Source organism: Eublepharis macularius, chromosome 3 (genome assembly GCF_028583425.1).
Source record: "Eublepharis macularius isolate TG4126 chromosome 3, MPM_Emac_v1.0, whole genome shotgun sequence".
Lineage (NCBI taxonomy): Eukaryota > Metazoa > Chordata > Lepidosauria > Squamata > Eublepharidae > Eublepharis > Eublepharis macularius.
Genome location: NC_072792.1, coordinates 38,293,682 through 38,316,334, shown reverse-complemented (window position 1 = coordinate 38,316,334; position 22,653 = coordinate 38,293,682). Strand labels below are relative to the sequence as shown.

The window sequence follows — 22,653 nt, the reverse complement described above, 5'->3', positions numbered from 1 at the left end:
AAATAATCTCCGACAGTCTGAGATGTAATCTCTACAATTGGATGCATTCTGTTTATTCTACACATATCAGAAAATCCCTTCAACCAAGCTCCTGGATTAACACTATGAAAAAAACCAAGAGGATTAAGTAAAAGATCAGAGACGCTGAAGACGGGGTCTATCCCTTATCCGCTCCGAAAAGAAAATCTGTTTGTGTATTTTGTTAGACGTTGCTCTTTGATCTACTTTCAAATGTTCCAAACAGCAAACTAGTAAAAGTTTGGTATGACTGTTACCATCTGCAATCCTCATATACTTAATATATTCTCATATACTTAATAATATTAGTGTAACTAAACATTTATAGATAGTTTCAGATGGGTGGCCATGTTGGCCTCTAGTAGAAGAGCCAGATTCTGGTCCATTAGCACCTTAGAGACCAACTAGATTTCCAGGAGTCAAAGCTCCTGGGAAAAGCTCGAAAGCTCACGCCCGGGAAATCCAGTTGGTCTCTAAGGTCTACTGGACCTGAATCTTGAACATTTCTAGTGTTTCTGGCTTCATGTGCATACATGCACACACCCTTTGACCATAATTACTAAGACTTGGAGACCAAAGACAATAACAACGATCAAGTGAGATGATTTTATTATATAACTGCTTTGGGACATTTTTTTGTGTGCTTTCTCAGATCTCTGGAAGATACAGCACCACTGCGTTTCTGCATGCTGGTCAGCTCAAAGATGTGTCTTTCTCCTCTCATTTCCCACTTCTTCCCTTTCTGCTGGGAAATACTGAGCAGTGAAAGCGTAACAGGAAGGGTGCAACCTGAATAATAATGTCCTAACTGCGGCAGTGCTATCCTGAACAGGTTACACCATTCTAAATCCACTGAACTCAATGGGCTCAGAAGGGTGTAACTCTTCATGGGACTGTTCCGCAAATCTCCCATTGAAGCACAAGAATCAACAGTCAGAGCATCTCTGCCTGTCACTCATCCTATTCATCTTCAGATGGGCTCGACAGCAAGGAGGAGACAGGCAATGGAACTTGTGGGGAGGAGGTGAGAGGGAAAAGTCAGTTTCTGTCACTGGCCTATTTATAGGATTTAAAAATATAGTGCCAGCTCCCAGTTTCTGACGGGCAAACTCACAAAAACTCTATCTGTGCATTGCACTGGTATAGTTCTGGAACGATTGTAGCCCTCCACAAACAGCCCTCTATGCAGTGACTAAATGTGTGGAGAGGGCATGCTGGCCCTGCCCTCTGCTTCTGCATGGTCACCAATGCATGAACACAACACCTACATGGGCAGAGAGAGTACATGTGAATGCTGCCTCTGCCTGTATGCGTTGTGCTCACAAGCCAGCCGTCTTGCAGAGGCAAGGGCATAAGGTCAACATGCTGGTGCCTGCTCTCCGCTCTCTGCATGTCAAGTCCACATGCGGAGGGGCTGATTGGAAATCTCCTGTGCATTTGCCCCTCCAATTGTCTTCAAGAGATGTGTAAATAAGTACTACCCATATCTGCCAAAACTCAGCACATGAAGCCTACTTGTGGTAATTCATCATGAAGCACATTAAAGACTTCACTGCTTGTTTGATTGCTTCCTCAAGTATCTACAGAGAAGTTACGCAGGAGGCATATTTTGCTTAAAACTGGGTGTTCACTATGCTGCTGGTGACCAACTTATCTCCTTCTGCTTCCAAGAATGTTCAAACACCTCCTTACCTGTTTTAAGTGGTCATTTAAAGCAATCTGCATCCCACTCTTTTTTCTGAGCATCTCGCAGGTCATCAAAGTGTAGAAGATTGCAGTGGTTGCCAGAGGCAAACAGAAATAAAAGCTAAAAAGCCACCAATCTTTAACTTCCTTGTATAACTAATGGGAAAAAAAAGATATTTAAGAATTTACTTCTACAGCTTGGAAGAAAAATCCCTACCTATACATCAGGGACATACATACATTGTATAACATGTCAAAATTAACTGATCAGCACTCACAGTACTCCATGAGACAATCATTTATTTAAGAATTATCTTGTCAAAACAAGCCAACGAAGGCTATCGATCTTTCTCAGTTTTACTAGTTTCCCTTCCTTCAAGCATTAGTCATCTGAGAGCATGCTAAATAGAAAAGAGTCCCGTAGCACCTTTAAGACTAACCAACTTTACTGTAGCATAAGCTTTCAAGAATCACAGTTCTCTTCATCAGATGCATGGAGGGTAAGAAGAACCTGGTCAGATATATAGGTGGAGAGGGGAGGGGGGAGTAGATGCAATCAGTAGCTCCTGATAATGAAATCAGTAGAGCATGCTGGCAGCCTGAAAAAAACAAACCCACTTAACAAAAACTTAATTGCTGCCTAATCATCTGGAAGAGAAAACCAGGCTACACATTACTCTCGAGGCATGGAACTGAGAGCAGATCTGCCTGTTCAGCCTCCTGGAGGCCTCCTTATCTTTTGCTGTAAAACAGAGCCCCAGATGGCTCACATTCACATGGAATGGGCTGTGGCTTAGCAGCAGAACACACTCCTTGCAGGCAGACAAGTTCAGTCTCTGACATCACTGAGGGCCAAGCTACACATGACGAATGACACTTGAATGGCAAGTGTATTTCTCCCTGTTCACTTGCCCTCCACTCAATCCACTTGCCGTTCAAGTGTCATTCGTCATGTGTAGCTTGGCCCTCAGAGAGAAGGTGTTAAAGAGACCTCTGTATTTGCCTGAGATAATGGAGAGCCAGTCAACGCTGTTCAATAGTCTGATGTTTATATATCCGTATCAGTTTCTTATGGAGAAGGAACCAGTGGCTGTGCTCTTTCCTTCCATTCTTTTCTCTCTGTGTAGCAGTGGTCAGTGCTGGATTAGGACCAGAGAAACCCAGGTTCAAGTCATCATACTTCCATGATCTGGAGGTTCAAATTCCTACAAGGCTAGCAAGCTTAGCTGGCGACCCTGGGTCAGTCACTTTTTCCCTCAGACTAATTTAATTTACAGGGTTGTTGTGAGGATACCATAGGGAAACAGAGAACCATGCACATTGCCCTGAGCTCTCCAGAGGGCGGACAGGATCAAAATATTCTAAAGAGACATTTGATCTTCTTTCCAACTGCTAAGGAAGGTTAGCTGTATGAGAGCTATCAATGCAAAAAAGACGACTCGCTTTCCCTGGTAGTACAATCTAGGCTGAGATATGAGTTAAGGAAAAGGCCATTCCTTTGGGAAAAGGCAAGTGGGTGGGCAATTCCAATTCTCACTGCATACAGAGAAAGCCAATGGGAAATCTGAAGCACTGCTTAAATTAATGGGAGGGGGAGAGTTGGGGGGGGCGTGGCATACAGGACTGACTCCAGTTCTGCCTCTCCGGAGACAAAGCCAACGGGAGTGGGCGGAATACTATGCCAATCAGAGTGAGTGTCTATTGGAGGGAAACCGAGGCTCTTGGGAGCTCCTGGAGGAGAAGAGTTCTGACTCTGCTGAGGGAAGGTAGCAGAGAGAGAGAGACAGCTGATAACAAACCTGTTCAGATATTTTGAAATATTCTGTTTGGTTTTTAGTTTATAACCCATTCACTCCTATGTTCCATCTTGTAAATAAAGTTTATTTTTGTTTTGTTTAACCTCGCTAGTCTGAAAACTGAGGAGAAATAAGGCACGTGAAGACACACATGGGCTCTGGTCACAACCAATGGACCTAGTGAATTAAATAGTGGCAGCATAAATTGAGGGAAAGTAACTTCTGAGTTCCCTTTCCCCCCAATAGCCTTGGGCTGTAGCTGGATGAGGGGAGGTACATACAGGGAACTGGTTGCCTGTCTGGTGGAGCCTCTTGGAGAAGAGAGAGGGGACCCTGTGAGGATTTGGATCAGGGCTCTCCGTCTGCTGTAGAGGTGGCTAGACAGGTGATGTGTGGTGGATTCTCCAGCTTTTACTTGCCTAGGAAGCCCCAAACCTGTGAAGGGAGTTTTGGGGTGGATGGCAAGGAGTGCGAAAGGCTTGTGTGTGTGAGGGGGGTTCTCACACAGGGCCCTCAATTAAACCAACAAGCCTCAGCCCTTGACTCCCACCCTTGAATAGGTTGACCTTTGACATCTTGGCCTTCTAAAATAATACATATGGGTAGTATTTCAAGGATATGGGCTGTGTCCTGATTTCTGTGTAATCTGTCTAGTGCTACGACGAGGATCTACTTTCCACACAACCGATGTAATCTTTATCCTAGTTCCTACTCAGCATTTGTGATGAGACAAGGTTAGTTACAGACAGGCCTTTATTACAAGAACTCTGAGCTGAACACCATAATGTTAAATCTGCCACAGAGGTTGCCTTGTGTCTACCCAAGTCATGCCTAGAATGTATTAAAGGCCACCACCCTCACAACAAAGAGCACTTATAATTTGAACCTGCTGAAATCTTGTGAGGCAGTAAGCCTGGGTTAAAAGTGTGCACGTGCAACTTACCTGCATGAAAGGTGTTTTTTGTCGAGGATTTAGTATGCAAGATCGAAAGTGCTTTCCTCTGTATTCTATATCAATCATATCAAAGCCTATTGCTTCAGGAACAGCTAGAACAAGAGACACGGTCCAGATCAATACGATTTCTACGGCTGTCCACTTGGGCACTCCAATTCCCTTGATACGGCTCCATGAAGCTACTGCCCGATACCTATATTTGAGAAATGAATAGTGAATAGTTCAGATTAGACGGTGGATTAGGGATAAACTTTGCTCTTTCCAACTAATGTGACTGCAACCTCTATTTTGGTGGTTTACATGAATGACTGCATTAGTCCTCTATGGGTATCTTGAGTCAAAGCCAAGTTCTGTAGCGTGAGAGATGACATGTTTGGAAAATGAGAAAAAAGAGCTCCTACTTCCCTCTAAATTGAACCTGAGAACAACAAAGTTCTCTATCCTTGGTGGAATGAAGCCATTGTAATGTTTTTCTTTTCCTCTATGTACCAGTAATGTCAAAAGACCTGGGATTTATGGGAAGACCCTAAAGGCTTCTTCCTATGTGACTATAGCTGGAACTGGAAGAATAAAATTGGAGATACACAATGGCTTGGATCCTGTGAACGAGTTGTGTGTGCACCCTTGTCTCCACCACAGAGTGTGCTCCCTCCTGCACTTCCATTTGCACAAAATCAATGGTTTTCAAGGAGTCCTTGCGCGAATGGAAGCGCAAGTCCAAGAGGAAATGTGCTACATGGAAGAGACTATCTAGCATGCACAGAAGCCTTTATGCCCACCACCAATGAAATCCTTGTTGCAAGTTTTCTACCTTCTTGGCTGGAACATACAGAAGTTCTTAAATCACAGGTAGTCCTTCCCAGGTTGTAAGAAGCAACCTTCCTGCCTGACACATGGCAGCTCGTCATGAAACGAAGAGGCCCATCATACCCACATGAGCAGCTAAATGATTTGAGGCTGTTTGGATGTAAAATTCACTTGACCCTCTAATTCTGTAATTTCCAGAACATGCACTGCAGACCTGAGGTGAATTTAAAAGAGAATTCTGGAGCCCAGAATCAGCTCTGACATCTTCGGGTGGATCAGAAGCATCCAATCTGAAGAAATGGGGTTGGACACACGGGGAGAAGGTGGCCGGCTTAAGGGACCTACATTCATCCTTTCTTTCCTATTACTTTGACTGGAGACCCTCTTCTACCTTCTTTCCCTACAGCCATCATCTGTACCTTGTAGTGCATCGGAATGTTCTTTATATAATGGATTGGATCCAGATTAAATTAGGAATTTCCACTGATTCCGCCTTCCCACTGCATTCATTCCTCAGGGTTTTCCATCTCATTATTTTGCGGAGATCAATGAACTGCAGAGGAAGTGGGGTGGAGGGAGGCAGGAAAGTTCCATTCCACCCCTAGAAAATTTGGTCTACATCCAACTCAATGTTTTAAACATTGCTCATACTAAATGTGCAAATTAGGTTTTAAAAAAAGTATTGGTTTCTCACCTGTCAATACTGAGAGCACATAAACTTAACACTGTGATGCCCACGGATGCCTTTTGAATGAAGGGAACCAGTTTACATATTTCTACTCCAAATGGCCAGTTTCCTGCAGCATGGAGCTGTGAAAGGCAAATGCCCAATGGTTAGCCACTGACTGCTATATACATGGATCAGTTGATGCAGATAGAGATGGAGAGATAGATATATACACACATAATATATACAATTTCCAGGCAACAAAACCCAAAGAAAAATAACAGGTGCTCTTATAATCACACTGAACCACACGCTACAGATTTCAGACTCTTAAAAGCTTAACTATGTCATTTCAAAGTCCATCCAAATAAGAAGGCATTGACAAGTACAACATACTTCTTTTGATAATTTCAGAGTTTAGAATCTGTATTTTTGCAATATGAATCATGGGTCCAATCCAGCATACAGTTACATGGAAACCAATACCACAAGCCAGTCATGACTAAAGGCTGGTTCACATAACAAACATTGCAATCCTATGCAGACTCATTTCAGTGTAAATTCATTGAAGGCAGTGAGCTTAGACTTCAGTATGCTGTCTAGGATTGCATTGTTAGTTGGCCAGAGTTCCTTTTCAAGTCTCTGATGACCTTGAGGATTTTCTTGTGAGTGAATGAGTCCAACAGTGTAAAACTTCAGCTTTGTCTGAGGCTCTTCCCAGGGCTGTCCAGTAGCTGGTTCCATGTAGGGCTTGAACTAGAGACCTGCCGTGCCTGTGAATGTTCCACAGCATTCTGCCTTTCTCTGCTATCTTCCCTATCCTGGCATGAGAAGTAGATGGTCCACAATGGGACTTACTCCCAGGGTAGTGTTCTTGGGACTGCAGCCTAACTGTGCAATCCTAAGAAAAGTTTTAAACCCATAGAGTTCAGTAGACTCTCAAACGAATGCAACTCCGCTTAAGACTGTACTGTCAGGCTGAATAATTCATCTACTTACTACAGTATGCTCTGAGAAGGACCCCCCCCCCCCACAATGCATTGACCAGTACAAAAGGAACATTTGGACTGAAAGGCTGATAAAGTAGTGGAAAAAGATCCTGCTTATGTGCCTACGAAAGGCACTGAGAAGAAGAGGGAAGAGAGACAATTAACAGTGCAATCCTAAGCGGAGCTATGCCCTTGCAAGTCCATAAAAGTCAATAGGCTTACAAGAGTATTGCTCTGCTTAGGATTGCACTGTAGAGCATTTAAAAGCAAGGGCCGTGGAAGATGGTAGCAAGGTTGCAAACTAAAGAACTTATATAGTACAACTGAATGTGGACGAAAGGTAAGATTTGAATATACACATGTGCATGTGTGTGGGTGTGTGCAGACACGTACACACAGGTGACCTAATAAGGGAACTGAAGGAGTCCACAGTCAGAGGCCAATAGCCTGGATGTGGGATTTAACTGTGAGGCTGATAAGAGGGAAACAGATTTTGCTGACATTCTGCAGAAAGAACCGTCCCAGTTGAGGAATGTGTCTGGATACCTGGCAGTGGAAAAAGCTGAGTCAAATATATGGCCCATATTGAGGCTCTGGGTAACAGTCAAGGGCCATGATCCAGTGCATACTCACACACATGTATATCCTGTTGAAACCAAGTAAGTTTAATAAACACAGGTGGTTCCATATTAAATTTGGATTGTTTATTAATTATAATATTTATACTCCGCCTTTCCATTGTGGCTCTAGGTGGCTTATAAATCCTAAACATCCGACAACGTAGAGTAAAACTCTAACTTCTCCTCCACCCATGCCTGTATATTAAAAGTTCCAAGTTCAAGCTTCCTCGAATTGCTAGAGTCAATGATCCCCCTACTCCCTCAAAGAGCCCCATCCACAGAGTGAGAGCAGCAATAGAAAAGGCACGGGCTCTGGTTGATGGCCAGCAGGCTTCTTTAAGTGGAACAAACTGGGAATCATAGGCTATCTAGAGAAAGACAGCAGAATGTTTTGCAAATTCCCAAGCTCAAATAATGTGAGATGAATCAACAATGTACATTATATTACATTATTTATTCTGCAATCATGATTGGCAAAAACTTTTCTGAGAAACAACAGCTTTTGTTTCTAGAATTCTGCTTATGGATCCTTTCATTCATTCTCCTAAAAGGTGCCTGCGGGTTTTTTTTTAATAGAAATTTTGGTTATACAAGATAAAAGAAGCTCAACCACATGAGAAAACGTGCTTGTGTGTTCCCAGGTTCTATGGAAGCAATTGCAAAAGATGCAAGGGAGGGGCTGTGGCTCAGTGATAGAGCACCTGCTTGGCATGCAGAGGGACCCAGGTTCAATCCCTGGCATCTCCAGTTAAAAGCACTAGGCAGTAAGTGATGTAAAAGGTCTCCTTCTGAGACCCTCAGAGAGCCACTGCCAGTCTGAGTAGACAATACTGACCTTGATGGATCAATGTTCGGATTCAGTATAAGGCAGTTTTATGTGTTCATGTCTCAGCCATGAGGCATAATGGAAGCATGGTGCACATTTCGAACTATAACTCTGAGCAAAGAACTCTGTTCACCGATTACACTTACACTCCAGTTTTCTTCTACTGTGAATGTGGGGTATCCATAGGGTTCCTAGGATGTCTGTCATCCAAACACTGACTGAAACCTAATCTGCTAAGCCTCTGGAACGCTGCTGTATCACATGCCTTCAGATGTCACCATGGGATCTCTTCTGCTAGTCAGAGCCTCCTGCTGTTACAGAATTTGGGCTGGCACAGAGAGTTACAAGGAGAATTCATGATCCCTAAAGCCCCAGCAGGAAGGTGAGAAGTACAAGGTCAGCTGTCCTCAAGAAATGCATGAATGTATCACCCACAGCAGGCTTTGCTGACCCAGTTTTGACTTCTACAGCCATTGGAAGAGATGCAACTCAGCCATCCAGTGATTTTTGTAAGCCCATCACCATATCAAGACCAATGATTGGAACCCGGTACATACTGGGTCCCAAAGGAAATGAGTGGATGTCATTGATTTATGATGTTTTAAGGAATGGGTTTTATATTGTAAAAGGCATCAGTCCTATAGACAAAACGTAGATTGATTTAAGCAAGATGTATCAATATAATGTGCTACCTGCAAGCTGTAATTTGTAATACTGCTAATGCGATTCTAAACGGAGTTAAACCTTTCTCAGCTGGCCCGTGGAATGTGCTGAGAGTTGTAGATCTTCTCCACGGTCCCTTCCCCATAGCAGCCATTTCTGACCCCGAAAAAGTGGATTTCTGGGGTCACAAGACTTGTGTGGGTGAGGAGGTTGCAGTGCGGAGGAGATGAAACCCCCCTCTCTGGCTCTTCCATCAGCCAAGCATGCCTTCACCCCACTTTTTACTGCAGTCTCTTGACCCACGTGGCTAATACTCCACAAGAGTCCTTTGACCCTGGGAATCAACTTTCCCATGGTTGGAAAGGGATGCTGGGGAGATGGAGCAGTGAGTAAGATCTTTGTGCAATCCTTGAGTGGGATCCAGCCCACTATAATTTATGAAAATCAAATCAAGTGCAGAATGACATATTTTGCCAACTCTAGGTTGGGAAATTTCTGGATATTTGGGGGCGCCGCCTATGGAGATGGGCTTTGAGGAGGGAGGGACCTCAGCAGTGTATAATGCCACAGAGTGCACCCTCCAACACTGCCATTTTCTCCAGGGCGGCTGATCTATGTAGTCTGTCAATCAATTGGAATTCTAGGAGATCCCTAGGCCTCAGCTGGAGGCTGTACTACTAAAAGGAGGGATGCCACGGAGTACCAACCAGGATGATAAGGACACAAAACTCCTGCGGTAAGAATTAAGGTATTTAAAGTGCACAGTGCAAATAAGCAATTTCAGTGTATGATGTAAACACTACTTGCAACTCAATCCAGTACAAAATAAACAATGCAATAAATCTTACACAAAGTGCAAATGCAAGATGCACATACAATTCTTACAGAGTGCAACCATACAATGAAAAGTTCCTTCCACAATATTGCAGTTCCAAAAGAGAAGAGAGTAGGGAGTGTCCTTCCACTACCCTACTGGGGTGTGGCACAGTCCTCAGAGCCTTTGCAGAACGGTTTTTAATCCTCTGTTCTTCTCAATAAGAACTGATGAGGCAACGCTGTAGAGGAGGGCCACCAAGGTAGGTGCAGACAGGGTCCAAAAGCTGCTGAGAACCACTCAACAGGCGCTAGCCATTCTCCTGTTTCGCAGGGCTTTATCAGGAGGGTTCAAATTCAGGCAATTCTTACTGCAGGAGTTTTGTGTTCTTATCATCTCAGCTGGAGGTTGGCAACCCTTTATATCATGTAAAGTTCAATTTCTAGCTCGTTACAATCATCAGTAACTGCCATCTTCAAACCAGCTAGCTCAGTTTTACAAAAAAATCTGATCAGTGCAGCTGAAGCTACTGCACTGTATTTTCCCGGGCGGGTGCGGGGGGGGAATGCCTTACTCCTTAATGCTAAGTGCACAGCATTAATTTGGTTGGAGGGCTTAAGCTGAACAGCACACACTGGAGAAATGAAATGAAGGCAGAGGCAAAAGAATGGCAAAGTTGAGAATGAGATTGAGATGAGCTGGTTAACAGGGGATGGAGAGAGGGGGAGGATTGTTGCTAAGGGCACAGGGCAGAAGGCATGGAGACAGAGAAGCCAGGAGACAGAAGAAGCTGATAACAGATAAGCTTGTGTGGAGTGGAGTAAGCAATACAGAAAGATTTAAGGGCAAGGATAAGAGCCATGAAGCTATTGCATAAACCAGGGGTTTCTTTACACATCTGGCAGCTGCAAACACACACTTTCCAATGTGTGCAAGAGCAGCAGGGAGCCAGGCAATCTGATACACTTACAGTGTGATCCTAAGCAGAGTTCTACGCCTGTTGCCTTTAGTGGATTCAGTGGGTATAACGCATCTTAGGAGTGAGCTGCTAATGCATCTGATGAAGTGCGGCCACAATAAAATGGCTAGACTTTAAAGGATTCCTTTTTGTTCCCATCAATCCAAACTCATTGGGTGCATCCTCCCCTTATATATGTAGTTCAAAACACAAAATTCACTCATGCGCACGCACGCGCACACACATTACATATCCAATTGTACTCTTTTTAGGGCTGTACTTTTCAACAACTTAGATGCACAATGGCCAAAAAGAGGAGAGAAAAAGAGAAGGAACTGTCAGCACATTGCAATGCGGTGTAACGTTCCAAAATACAGATTCTCAGATTTTACCTAGCTCAAGGCAAAAATCCATCTGTCCTGAGCTTTCCCAAAGGTGAGTGACTGAATATAGACAGACTGAATATAGACAGAATAGACCAAATATAGACAGACACTCATGATAATTTCCCGTTGGGTGGGGACTGGACACGGAAGCAGAGGGAAGGGGACAGACATCAACAAGAAGCATTTCTTACAATGCTCATGGAAATTAAGGGGCTGTTCCAGTGCCCCTTAGCATCATCCTTACATGGATGAACCACTCAGCTGCCTATACTGTGTGCTGCAGAAGGGGCCTCTGTGCACATCCAAGAATTGTACAAAACCAGAGATGTGGAACAGAAAGAAAAAAAACTCAGTCCGCCTTTCACACCCACCCCTCTTCCCTACAGGAGATCTGGCTCTTGCTTTGATCTCCAGGGGTGGAATTCTGCTTTCTTGCCATCATGAAAGTTTGCCCTTCATATAACTGGAAGGCAACATTAATTGGAAAAGCAAGACTGTGAAATATTCCCATCAGTGGGTGGCCTTTACCAAGGGGTATCTTATCCATGATGTATGAGCTTGTCCCCTGGTAGTTTAGGCATCAGTATGGGCAGGGCTTTTTTCGGGGAAAGGAGGTGGTGGAACTCACGACCGCACAATGACATCACTTTGGGTCAGCTGGAACAAGGGGAGAGTTTTTTAAAGTTTAAATCGCCCTCAGCGAAAATGGTCACGTGGCTGGTGGCCCCGCCCCCTGATCTCCAGACAGAGGGGAGTTTAGATCGCCCTCCACCAGCAATCTAAACTCCCCTCTGTCTGGAGAGCAGGGGGCAGGGCCACCGGTCATGTGACCATTTCAAGAGGTGTCAGAACTCCGTTCCACCGCATTCCAGCTGAAAAAAAGCTCTGAGTAGGGGCTCTGCTCTGCCAAGTGGTAGGAAAGGCATTACCGCTTCCTTGCATTTTCCAGATTTTTAAAATGCTCATCACCTTGTGGGGTGACATACACTACAGACACACCATGCTAACCTGATAAAAAGAGTGATCTGTAAGTATTCACACACTGTTGTGTGGTGGAGTCTGGGAAACATTTGGCACCATGCTAAGGTTGAGTTCCATGTTGAATACAAAGGTGGCCCTAGCAGTCAGCTTCCAATGCTCTAAAAGGAGGTGCTCAACAGCTATTTAAGATCCTAAGAATATATGCCATGGGTCAGGATAATGATTAGGACTGCCCATCAGAATCATGTTTCCTATAAGGCACCAGCTCTATTAATTAATTTACTTTATTTATTCCCAGCCTTCTCTCCAGTGGTGACAAAGCATCTCGCATCATCTTCCTCTCCTCCATTTATCTTCACAACAACTCTGTGAGGTAGGCTAAACTGAGAGAGAGAGAGAGAGAGTGATGGCCCAAGGTCAACCAGTGAGCTTCTATGTCAGTAATTTGTATTAGGCTCTCCCAGATCCTAGTCTGATGCTCTAATCACTACACAACACTAGCTTCTAGATCTCGTTACTTCAATCATGTACTGACGCACAGAGTTGGATGGGAACAAGAACTTCCGAAGATATACAACCAACTCGCTGCAAATCAACATTCTTCAAGCATGAGCCTTTTCCCTATCAAATCATTCTGTATAGATTCAAATGCTAATAAGTGCAGTGACCCGATACATCAGTGGTTCCCAGCCTTTTATAGTATGAGAATCCATTTTTAACATCAAAATATTTTGCGGACGCTCCCCCATGATATTAACTGTACTATTCGTATCCATTGACTGAGCAAATGCTTAAAGAAAAAAAGATCAAACTGACAATGCTTAGCGTGCATAGGGATTTGTGGACCCCTGAAAGACCTCTGTGGTTTTCCCAGGGTCCCTGCCCCCTAGGTTGGAACCACTGCTCTACATGTCTTGGATTAGACAAAAATGTTTCCAGTATATGACTGGAAGGTACATGACATAGCAACCTCGCAAACACTAATCAGATTTGAGTCTGGTTAGTGCCAGGGCTTCCTGGAAATCCCATGTGTACTAGCACGATTTCCCCAATGGGACTATTAATGAAATAAAAAGAAGGCGCGTATGTCAAGATCACACCAGCTAGGGACCTGCCACAGGCCAGCCCAGCAAGGCGCAGCAGCATGGAAGCAAACACTTCTAAACTTTTTCCTCTCATCTTTCCTGACTCAAATTCAGATTGAGTAAAACATCCCTCCATGGGGAGGCTGGGCTTGCTGTTCCTCAGTGCGAGCTCTGCAGTAAAGGGGCGCTAATGGGGTGTGCGTGTGGAAATCATGAGCTCGGCGAGTCAGAAATCCAAAGTGCCACCGGCATGAAACGCTAGGGCGTCCCAACAGGCTCAGACAGACACGCAGATATATGCAACAATAATGTAAATATTAATTTTCTTTGACAAATTATGCTTAAACATTGAGCAAAACAGGTTGGAAATGCTGGGAGTGCAACAGCTGCACAAAAGAAAGAGGGAAGAGTTGGACGCGCTTATTCGGAAATGATCTTGGGAGGGGAACCGAAGTACACAGAAGTTCGGTAGCTGGTTGTCAGTTTTTGGAATGTCTGCACGGTTAAAAATCTCGGTGGAATGGGAAGAGGACAGCCAGCACGCATATGCCAAGCATGTACTCAGGATCCTTCTGAGATCATCTAGCTGTACCCGTCTGCACACTATGAGGATCCATTATACACCAACAAAGACCAGCAGGAGTCATCCAGACGCCACCATCCCATCTATTGAGCAGGAAGGACTTCCGTGGGAAGTGCTGTTTAGTCGAGAAAGAGGTACAAAGATAGCTCAAGCAGTCTGTACCAAAAGTTCTCACGATAAGTGCTCAAGAGTTATTTAAGATCAGGCAAAGAAGCGAACAGATCAAGCCAACAGACATCACAATGACACTTCCTAAGAGGCGGTTCAGATCTTGATACTTCAATATGCACAGATTCACAGGGTTGAACAGGACTAGAATTTCATTAACTGCAGCCCATCCTCTGCAGCCCGGGATTCTTCAAAGAGAACTCTCTCCCTTATGAAATCATTGTACATAGTTGAGACGGTGGGTAAGTCAAGCACAACTAACTACAGCCACTCGCTACGTCCCCTGGGATTAGACAAAAAGGTTTTCAGGGCAGAGGGTATATACATCACTAGGTAGGCTTAATCATTAGCTCTTCCCTATTCACTTTCATTTCAAGTCACTCTGTTTAACCTTCCACATAGGTACTTTGGACAGTCAAATGGTCCTCTGCGAATCTTTGAAGGGCTTAATCTGTTTTTAAAGAAGGGCCGCTCAAGCCTGTGTAGAAATTCTTTGACGGAGAAGCACTGGCCCTCTAGACCAGAGGGGTGGAAGTGGCTACAGTGTTGAACTAGGGTCTGGGAAACCCAGGTTCGAATCCCCACTCTGCCATGGGTTACCTGGAAAAAGTCACACACTTTCAGCCTGATCTACCTCACAGGGTTAGTCTGAAGATAAAATGGAGGGGGGGGGGAGCAGGAATGTTGGAAGAAACCTTAGGTCCCCGTGGCTAGAAAAACAGGGTACAGGTGAAGTAAACAAAAAACAAGAACCAGTTTGGTTGGCCCAATCTGGGAAGCCAGGGTTCAAAACTGCCTGCTGCCATGAAGCCTGCTGGGTGATCTTTGGCTAACCCCCCTCTCACCTTAAACCTCCCTCAACAAGATAGTTAGGATGAAAATGAGGCTCTGAACTCCTTGGTTAAAGAGCGGGATAAAAATATTAGTAGTAAGAACACCCAATCTGGACCGATCCTTTGTGCTTGATGACGGCCAAGCACTCTGCACGTGTTCAGAGGCACTCCCGCTTCCGGCAGCCCCTTACCCTGTACACGTTGATGGGGATGTCGATGAGGATGTGCAGCAGGTCCCCCAGGGCGAGGCTGGCGATGAGGATGTTGGGCCCGTTGCGCATGCACTTGTTCTTGTAGATGATCCTCAGCAGCGTGGAGTTGCCGATGATGCCCAGCACGAAGACCGCGCAGGCCACCGCCGTGTTGACGTACTTGAAGGGCTCCTTGATCTCCGGCCGCCTGGGGCACATCGGCTGCGGCGGGGAGAGGGCCGAGCCGGGCGCCCCCGGGCGCGACACGTTGGAGCCCGCCGCCTCCAGGCCTCGCGTGGCCGGGCCGAGGCTGGTCCCGGCGGGAGCGGGGCTGGGCGCCAGGCGCGGCGGAGGGGCGCTCCGTTCCACCGCCCGGCTGCAGCTCAGCAAGACGGCCAGGCTCCAGAGCTTGCCCAGGCTGCGCCCGCCCATCGCCGCCGCCCGAAGAAGGCGCCTCCGATCTGTTGGGAGAAAGCCACAGGCTCGGATCAGGCCGGCAATCCCGAAGCACGCCCCGGCGTCTGGGGAGCTCCGCGTTGCGCGCCGTCGGGAAGCGCCGCAGAGGGCGGGGGGAAGGAGACTCCGGCCCGAGCGAGGGGAAACCCTGCCCAGCTCGCCCGGGAGGCCTCCTCTGGCCACATGCCCGTCGGGGAGAATGCAGCTGGCTCCCTGCGCTCGCCTCGCCTCTCCCAAGCTCCAGACCTCCAGCGCAATCCTAAAGAGAGTTACCCCAGTCTAAACCCGTTGATCTTAAACGGGCGTAACTCTGTTTAGGATTGTGCTGTGAATCTGCCAGCTCAACAGAAAGGTGGAAGAACAACCGAAAGTGCAAATCAAAGAAAACCGCGAGCGGCGTTGCAACGTTTCTAGGGAAATCTCTGCCGCCAAGGTAAACCCCTATCCGCGCCACAGCCCAGACATTCGGTTCAGTCTCTAGAAAGAAAAATACTTAGTTTTATTTATTTAGATTTTAAAAAGAGCTAATGGCTGAGGCCGGCCAGAAGCCTGCATCTGCTACGAGAAACGGCCGTTTGAAAAAAAATAGCAAAACAGTGAAATTGCACGTTCCTGGAGGTTTGCTCGTGAGTAAATGCAGCGAGCATTGTTTTTTTTCTATATTAAAACAAGGGCAAGGCAGTTTTCATATAGAAAACAACTTTTGAGGGATTCGTACACAGATCGAGTCGAAAGCGCCGCGCATTTATCTTCCTCTCCTCCCACCAGCAAAGGATGTCATACCCGTCCTCAGTCCCGAGTGCTGCGATCGCTTCCTAAGTTATTTGGGTTTTAATTGCTGTTCTTTCGTGGACAGTTTTAGTGGGCTGCGGGGAAGCACGTCTGATTGCGACAAAAACGTGTTTCAAATCAACAAGAGGAAAAATAAGTCGTAATAACTAAACTTCGAGATAGTTTGGAATGCAGAGTTCAGAAATAATCTTCCTCTGGCATGTGGCTGGATGGTTACTTAAGTATCCGTAGAGTTACAGTTGCTAATTACCTTACTTGCACTTGAAAAAACCTACAGAATATCCAAAAAACTGGAGTTCCAGAGATGATTTTGTAGGACATCTCCTTAGTTCTCCCAGAGTTTTGTGGCTGAGATTTATTTTCCTCTCATTGTTTTGTGGAATATGATCACCTTGATTTTGCATGCAATTCTGAAGTCTGATTTCAGTGAATGCTTGATAATATTTCATTGAAATCAGGAGGGCTGCAAAAATAAATTAAAATTTTAAAAGAGGAGACATTTTCTGGGTTTTTTTCCCTAACACAAAGCACCTGTTCCTCTTCCCTTTTCCCACTCTTTCTTTACCTTGCAAACTGAAAAACTCCTGGTGGTCCGGCAGAGTCGTTTCTTGCTTAATAGTCCAACGCTGGTGCTGTACTGACGGTGGGAAACTTATGGCTGAAGCATCCACTTAGTGTACGCGCTTAAATTCCAGCAAATGAGACCAGTCCTTTGCTGTCCAAAAACACTCGCATTTCCCCTCATCAATCACTGCCCAACCCCACCCACTCCCTCCAACAGCAACAGCCCGCCTTGATGCCTGTCAGCTCTCCCTGCCTGGAGACCATCCGCACAAAATTTCCTGGTAGCAGAGGCAGGCAACCTGGATCTGCAACAGAGGGAGAATCCACTTCCAGCTGGGAAATCGTGGAATCTGGTTGCTTTAAATCAATGTGGGGTTTAGAAGAGGATTAAATGTGCAATCCTAAACAGAGTTTCACCTTTCTAAGTCCCTTGAAGGCAGTCATCTCAGAAGGGTGTAGCTCCATTGAGGACTGCACAATCTGGTGGATAACTCTCACGCTAGTCATGCCGTCAGTCCCTGGTCAGCAACAAGATTGATGAAAGGATGGGGTAGAGAGTAATGGACCTGGACTCGCTGCAGCTCTCAAGTCCCATAGGCAGCTACTGAGTTCCAGGAGCCAGGTCTCCCTTTTCCTCCATCTATCCCTTCCACCTCTGAATCAGCAACTGTGTGGGTTGGGAATCACATGGTGCCTCTTATGAGTCTGGGTTTGGGCCAGAGCTTGATTCCTCCCATGAGAATTAGAGAAGGCTAATAATCCAACAGCCAGAGCTGATGCCTCTTTGCTCAGAAGTAATTCCCATGGTGTTCAATGGGTCTTGCTTGCTTAGGATTGCAAGTTTCCCAGGGTATAGAAACCATATTTCCCATTGAAAGCAAATAAATACCACACAGAGGTATATTTAGGTATTTTCTTTCTAATCCTTGTAGCAGAGTTGGTCTTCTGTGATCTGTTTTCTTTGCTGTATCTTGTAAATAGTAATATTTCTATACAGCTGTACAGTTGTACTGCTGTACAGGGTTCTCCGTTGTTTTGTGGGATAGTTTCAGGTAGATCGGTGTGTTGGACTGCAGTAGAACAACAGGATTTAAGTTCACTGGCACCTTAGAGACCAACAAGATTTTCAGGGTATAAGCTTTCAAGAGTCAGGGCTCCCATCTTCACGTACAAAGATACACGCTCCCTTTTTCAGTCAGAATCTTTGTATCTGAAGAAGGGAGCTTTGATTCATGAAGACTTATACCCTAAAAATCCTGTTGTCTTTAACGTGCCACTGGACTCAAATCCAGTTGTTTTGTAGTCTATCTAAATTTAGCATTTTTCCGGGTCTATCAATGTTCAAAGTGCTAGGAAAACCCAGTGCTGCTATATACTAAAATGGCTACACATCTGGAATTGGGACAAAGGTCCCAAGGTACTTGAATTTGTTTATGCATCACATTTGTGGTCCAGAAGATTGTATTAGAGAAATATTGAGGTTTCTCTGATATTTCCCTATTACATTTGGGCTAAATTTATACGTCTTTGCTCCACAGTCCTGTGAGAGTGAAATGCACAGAGCTGCAAAGCTCTGACCTCTGAGTAGTGGTAAATCTACTGATCTCCCTTCTAGCTCGGGACACTTTTCCAAACATTGCCCATCTATTTTCAAACATAACTCTGCATACACAAGGAACGCAGCCTAAGCTCCACACAATATATCATTTTGTGATTTGGGATTTTTTAAAGTGCTACTGAACTCAAATCTTGCTGATCCCCCCTGCCGCCGCCCCCAATGCAATTGAGTGGCATATGCACAGCCTTAAAGGAGAGCTTGGGTTCCCAGCTTCATGGGGGGGGGGGAAGAGCTGGGGGTTGGAGGGAAAGTTTCAGGCAAAAATCAGTTGGCAGAGGAAAAGCTCCTCAGCCTTTTTGCTAAAAATCACCCCCTTCAAGGACACCTGCATGCTACAAAGGAAAAGGGGCTGTTACTGAAGTAAAGTTACATGTAGCCATGTGGTGATTTATGATTCACTTAATTTTATTTACTGCATTTGTACACAGCCTTTCTCCCCAAATGGGAACCCCAAGTGGCTTACATTTTTCTCCCCTCCATTTTATCCTTATGGCAACCCTGTGAGGAGGGTAGGTTAGGTTGAGAGTATATGACTAGCCTATGCTTCCATGGCAGAGTGGGGATTCGAACCTGGGTCTCCCAGATCCTAGTCCAGCACTCTTACTATGCCACACCGACTTTCCCTTTTGTTACTGATTCTAGGCATGAAAATTCCGGAGAACCTTTTTAAATCATCCAAAGTCCACTGGCACTTTAAAGTCTAAAAAAAATTTATTCCAGCATAAGCTTTTGAGAGTCAGAGCTCACTTCACCAGATGAGTGAAGTGTGCCTCTGTAGCAGATATAGTTGAAATATAACGATTCTTGCAAAACCTTAAGCTTGGAATGAATTTTGTTAGTTTCTAAGGTGCCTCAAGGCTTCTGTTCAGTCATGGGATGAATTACTAAAAGATTGAAAGGTGTATTGACTGCTAAGGTAACTTTTTGAAAGTCAGAGGAAAGAATTTCCTGTTTAGTTAATGGTACTCAGCTTTAAAATTCCCCTTTAGGATTTCATTTCAAGAGTTCCTGGAGCACAGGATATGTGCGTATGCGTGAACAAAGTGGCTTCAATAAGCCACTCATTTTTCCTGGCTGTATTCAAACTGCTCATGATGCGGGTGAGGAAAATCTGCTAATTGCAGCTACAACCAGTGAAAAGACGTACAAGCATTAAGAACAGTGTGTGTATATTACCTGGGAATGGCACTCAGCTACCTGATGTGGCAGGATACCACTTCAGTTGCTTAACACATCTGACTGCTTCCTACAGACATTGCCAGGAGGATGTGGAAAAAACAGCCTCCAGCTCCCATAACCGTGTGGAAGGTATATGAATCAGCCTTTAGCAGCTGTGTATGTGTTTGCTATGGAGATGCATATCCTCCCAAGATATAAGCCATGGCATCCATATACAATTCAAAGCCCATTGGTTTTTGTTAGGAACTCAGTCACATCAGCAGTAGAGCTACCCAGCTATCTGTGTAAGGCAGGCAGCTCCTTTCTGTGCTCAGTGGCAGCCAAATTGCATCCCTGTTCAGCCAATTGCAGATTTATATGTGTGCAAATACCAAAGATTTCCACTGTCTGGGCTCATCTGTGGAAATGAGTGGCAGGTCATTAGCAGAGCATTTTCCTAGCTGATGCTTGGTATACAGATTTCTGGTCTGAAAGCCATTTTTTCCCCTTGGTTGGGGCTGGAAATAGATATTCCTGCCTTGAAAACAAGTTAGTGACAGTTGCTATTTTACAGGCTTTATGCTTGGCGTATAAACCAGTAGACCTTGTATTGACTTGCATTACAATTATATTTAGTGAGCATGTCTTAAATTATTTTCAGGTTTTGCAGTGTCACATTAGGTCTCTAGCCGCCTCCGTTGTAAAGATATGCCTTTCTCCTTATATCTCTTCAAGGAAAGGGGCTGGAGACTTAAACTTTTTGAAAATGAAAGCTGTGAATTCAGAGAACCTGTTACAAATGTTGTTACAATGGTACATCAATATAATGTTATATCAATATAGTGATTTCCACCACCACCCCCAACCACAGAACAGCCATCCAGGCTTTACGTCAATCCCAAAATTTCAGATCAAAGCAGGTTTCAGAAAGATCTAAAAAAAGCTGAGGAAACTTCAGGAGATGCATGGATACAAGCAGGAAAAAAACCCTGGAGGGGGGCAGAGTTACATTTTTCCATCTCCTGTGCTTTCGTCTGAATCCAGATCAGTACCCCCACCATGGCTACTTTCTAACATCATATGTAGCTCTGCAGACCTTACTGCGGTGTCAGTCATCAGTGGCGCTCATTCACTTCTGTGACAGAAAGTGAGCAGGCTTCAATGGGCAAGTTTTTGAGAGAAGCATTTTTTTTTCAGCCGGAACGCTGTGGAATGGTGTTCCGGCACCTCTCCAAAATGATCATGTGCTTCGGGAAACTCGAAGCGGAAAAAAAGCTGGGATTTAAGTGCCCCTTTCTGTGCTGCTTCGAAGTGGCACAGAAAGGGATGCTTAAACTCCACCAGCTCACCTCAGCTGCCTGGCAGGGAAGTCCCCGCCAAGCAGCTGAAGCCGGGGTTCCATGTGCAGTGGCATGGAAAGGGGCATTTAAACCCCACCGGCTCGCTTGCGCTGCCTGGCGGGGAAGTCCCCACCAAGTAGCTGAAGCTGGGGTGTAGTGGCAGGATAGCCACCTCCCGCGGGGAGGTGCCCCAGGTGCTGGCAACTGCTACCCTGAGTTCCACACCTGTTTCCCCAGAAAAATAAGCCCTGGAGAGAAGGCTAGCCATGTTCCAATGGAGGGTCACTAGAGGCAGGGAGGTGTTTCTCCAGTGGCTGCCATTTTCTCTTATGGGGTAAAAAGCTACATTTGGGAGATGATGATAGTTTGGGACTAGAAACTGAGGAAACTAACTTCTTTTGAGAAAGACTTTGTGGAGTGATAATGCTGTGCATCAGTGCACAGATTTGCCTTGAATACCACCCCCTCCAGGCCAGGAGACTTTGCTGCCTTCTGTTTATAACATGAGGCCTTGAAAAAAAATGGCCCGCCCATCAAAATGATGGGCATTTTGTAAGTGATCAGCAAGATATTATGCAGCGCAAACAATTATACTAAGCCTTTGGCACCCAGTATGCAAAGTGTCAGGCTTCATTTAAGACTAATAACAGTGCTATTTTGTAATAGCCACTTGTCCAGGGAAAGAAAAATGGTAATCTCTAGTTCCTAAACTTGGGCGAAGCTGTAACCGAGATCCAGGGAGATGAGATTGATAGATATTGCAAGAGAGACTAAGCATAGACGTACTCTGGAAGTATGCGTAATGGGATTCAGAGCCCTGCTGGCACAGGCTGAACTGGAAAGAAGCCATTCATTATTCCCCTTGGTCATTGATAGTATGAACAAAGATGTCTGGGAATGCCTTTGCAAATATATGAGCTTTTCAAATATTAAGGAAAGATGGGTTTTTTTAAAATGATCTTTCCAACACCATTGTTTTGGTTTTCATTGCCATGTGCTGTAAGTATTCCTAGATGTTTTGCTATCATCATAATTATGTGCTAGGCTGAACAATTCACTTCCAGTACATTTTCAATGGACTTAGCAACTGGATTTTACTGTGTGAAACAGGAAAATTCAGTTGCAAACAGTCACTAAAATGTATTGAACGAAGGTGCATTATTCAATGTGTGTGAAAGCAGCAACAGTCTGTAGCAGTAAAACTTATTTAACACACTGAGGATTTATTTCGAGGCTACAAGTACACACAGGATCAGGTTGTGAAAACATCAAGAATCTATTAACAATTACACAGCAAGGAGCGGCAAGGAGAAGAGGAATCACGATGGACAGTTTCTCAGGAAACTGTTTTGGGCAAGCCATTTCTAGTTACTATTTTTTTTACCGGGTTTGTCGTTGAATTAACCAGGGAAATAAGGAAAATTAAATTATTAATAATAACATTAATAATAATAACATTTGATTTATATACCGCCCTTCAGGACAACTTAATGCCCACTCAGAGCGGTTTACAAAGTGTTATTATTATTATTAATATGCTAAGGAAAATGACTGCAGCTCCATTTGCAATTCTGGACTGGAGGGGAATCCAAACCATATTTGGACTGAAATGGCACATTGTGGTTTGCCAACCCTGTGGCTGAACCCCCTCCAGCTTCCAGGTGGGGCTTGGGAGTCTCCTAGAATTTCAACATCTATC

At 44.9% G+C, this 22,653-nt stretch overlaps 1 protein-coding gene across 1 annotated transcript in view; it reads right to left on the bottom strand.

Annotated features, from left to right (window-relative positions):
• EDNRB (endothelin receptor type B) overlaps nt 1-17,296 on the bottom strand; it is a 28,607-nt gene extending 11,311 nt beyond the window's left edge. Inside the window, exons 1-5 of the mRNA XM_054973517.1 lie at nt 16,840-17,296; nt 15,027-15,487; nt 5,957-6,072; nt 4,444-4,648; nt 1,711-1,860 (exon numbers count right to left, since the gene is read on the bottom strand). Coding sequence (XP_054829492.1) covers nt 1,711-1,860; nt 4,444-4,648; nt 5,957-6,072; nt 15,027-15,458 — 903 coding nt within the window. The 5' untranslated portion in view covers nt 15,459-15,487; nt 16,840-17,296. The remainder of the gene's footprint in view (nt 1-1,710; nt 1,861-4,443; nt 4,649-5,956; nt 6,073-15,026; nt 15,488-16,839) is intronic.
• Between the last annotated feature and the right edge of the window lie 5,357 nt (nt 17,297-22,653).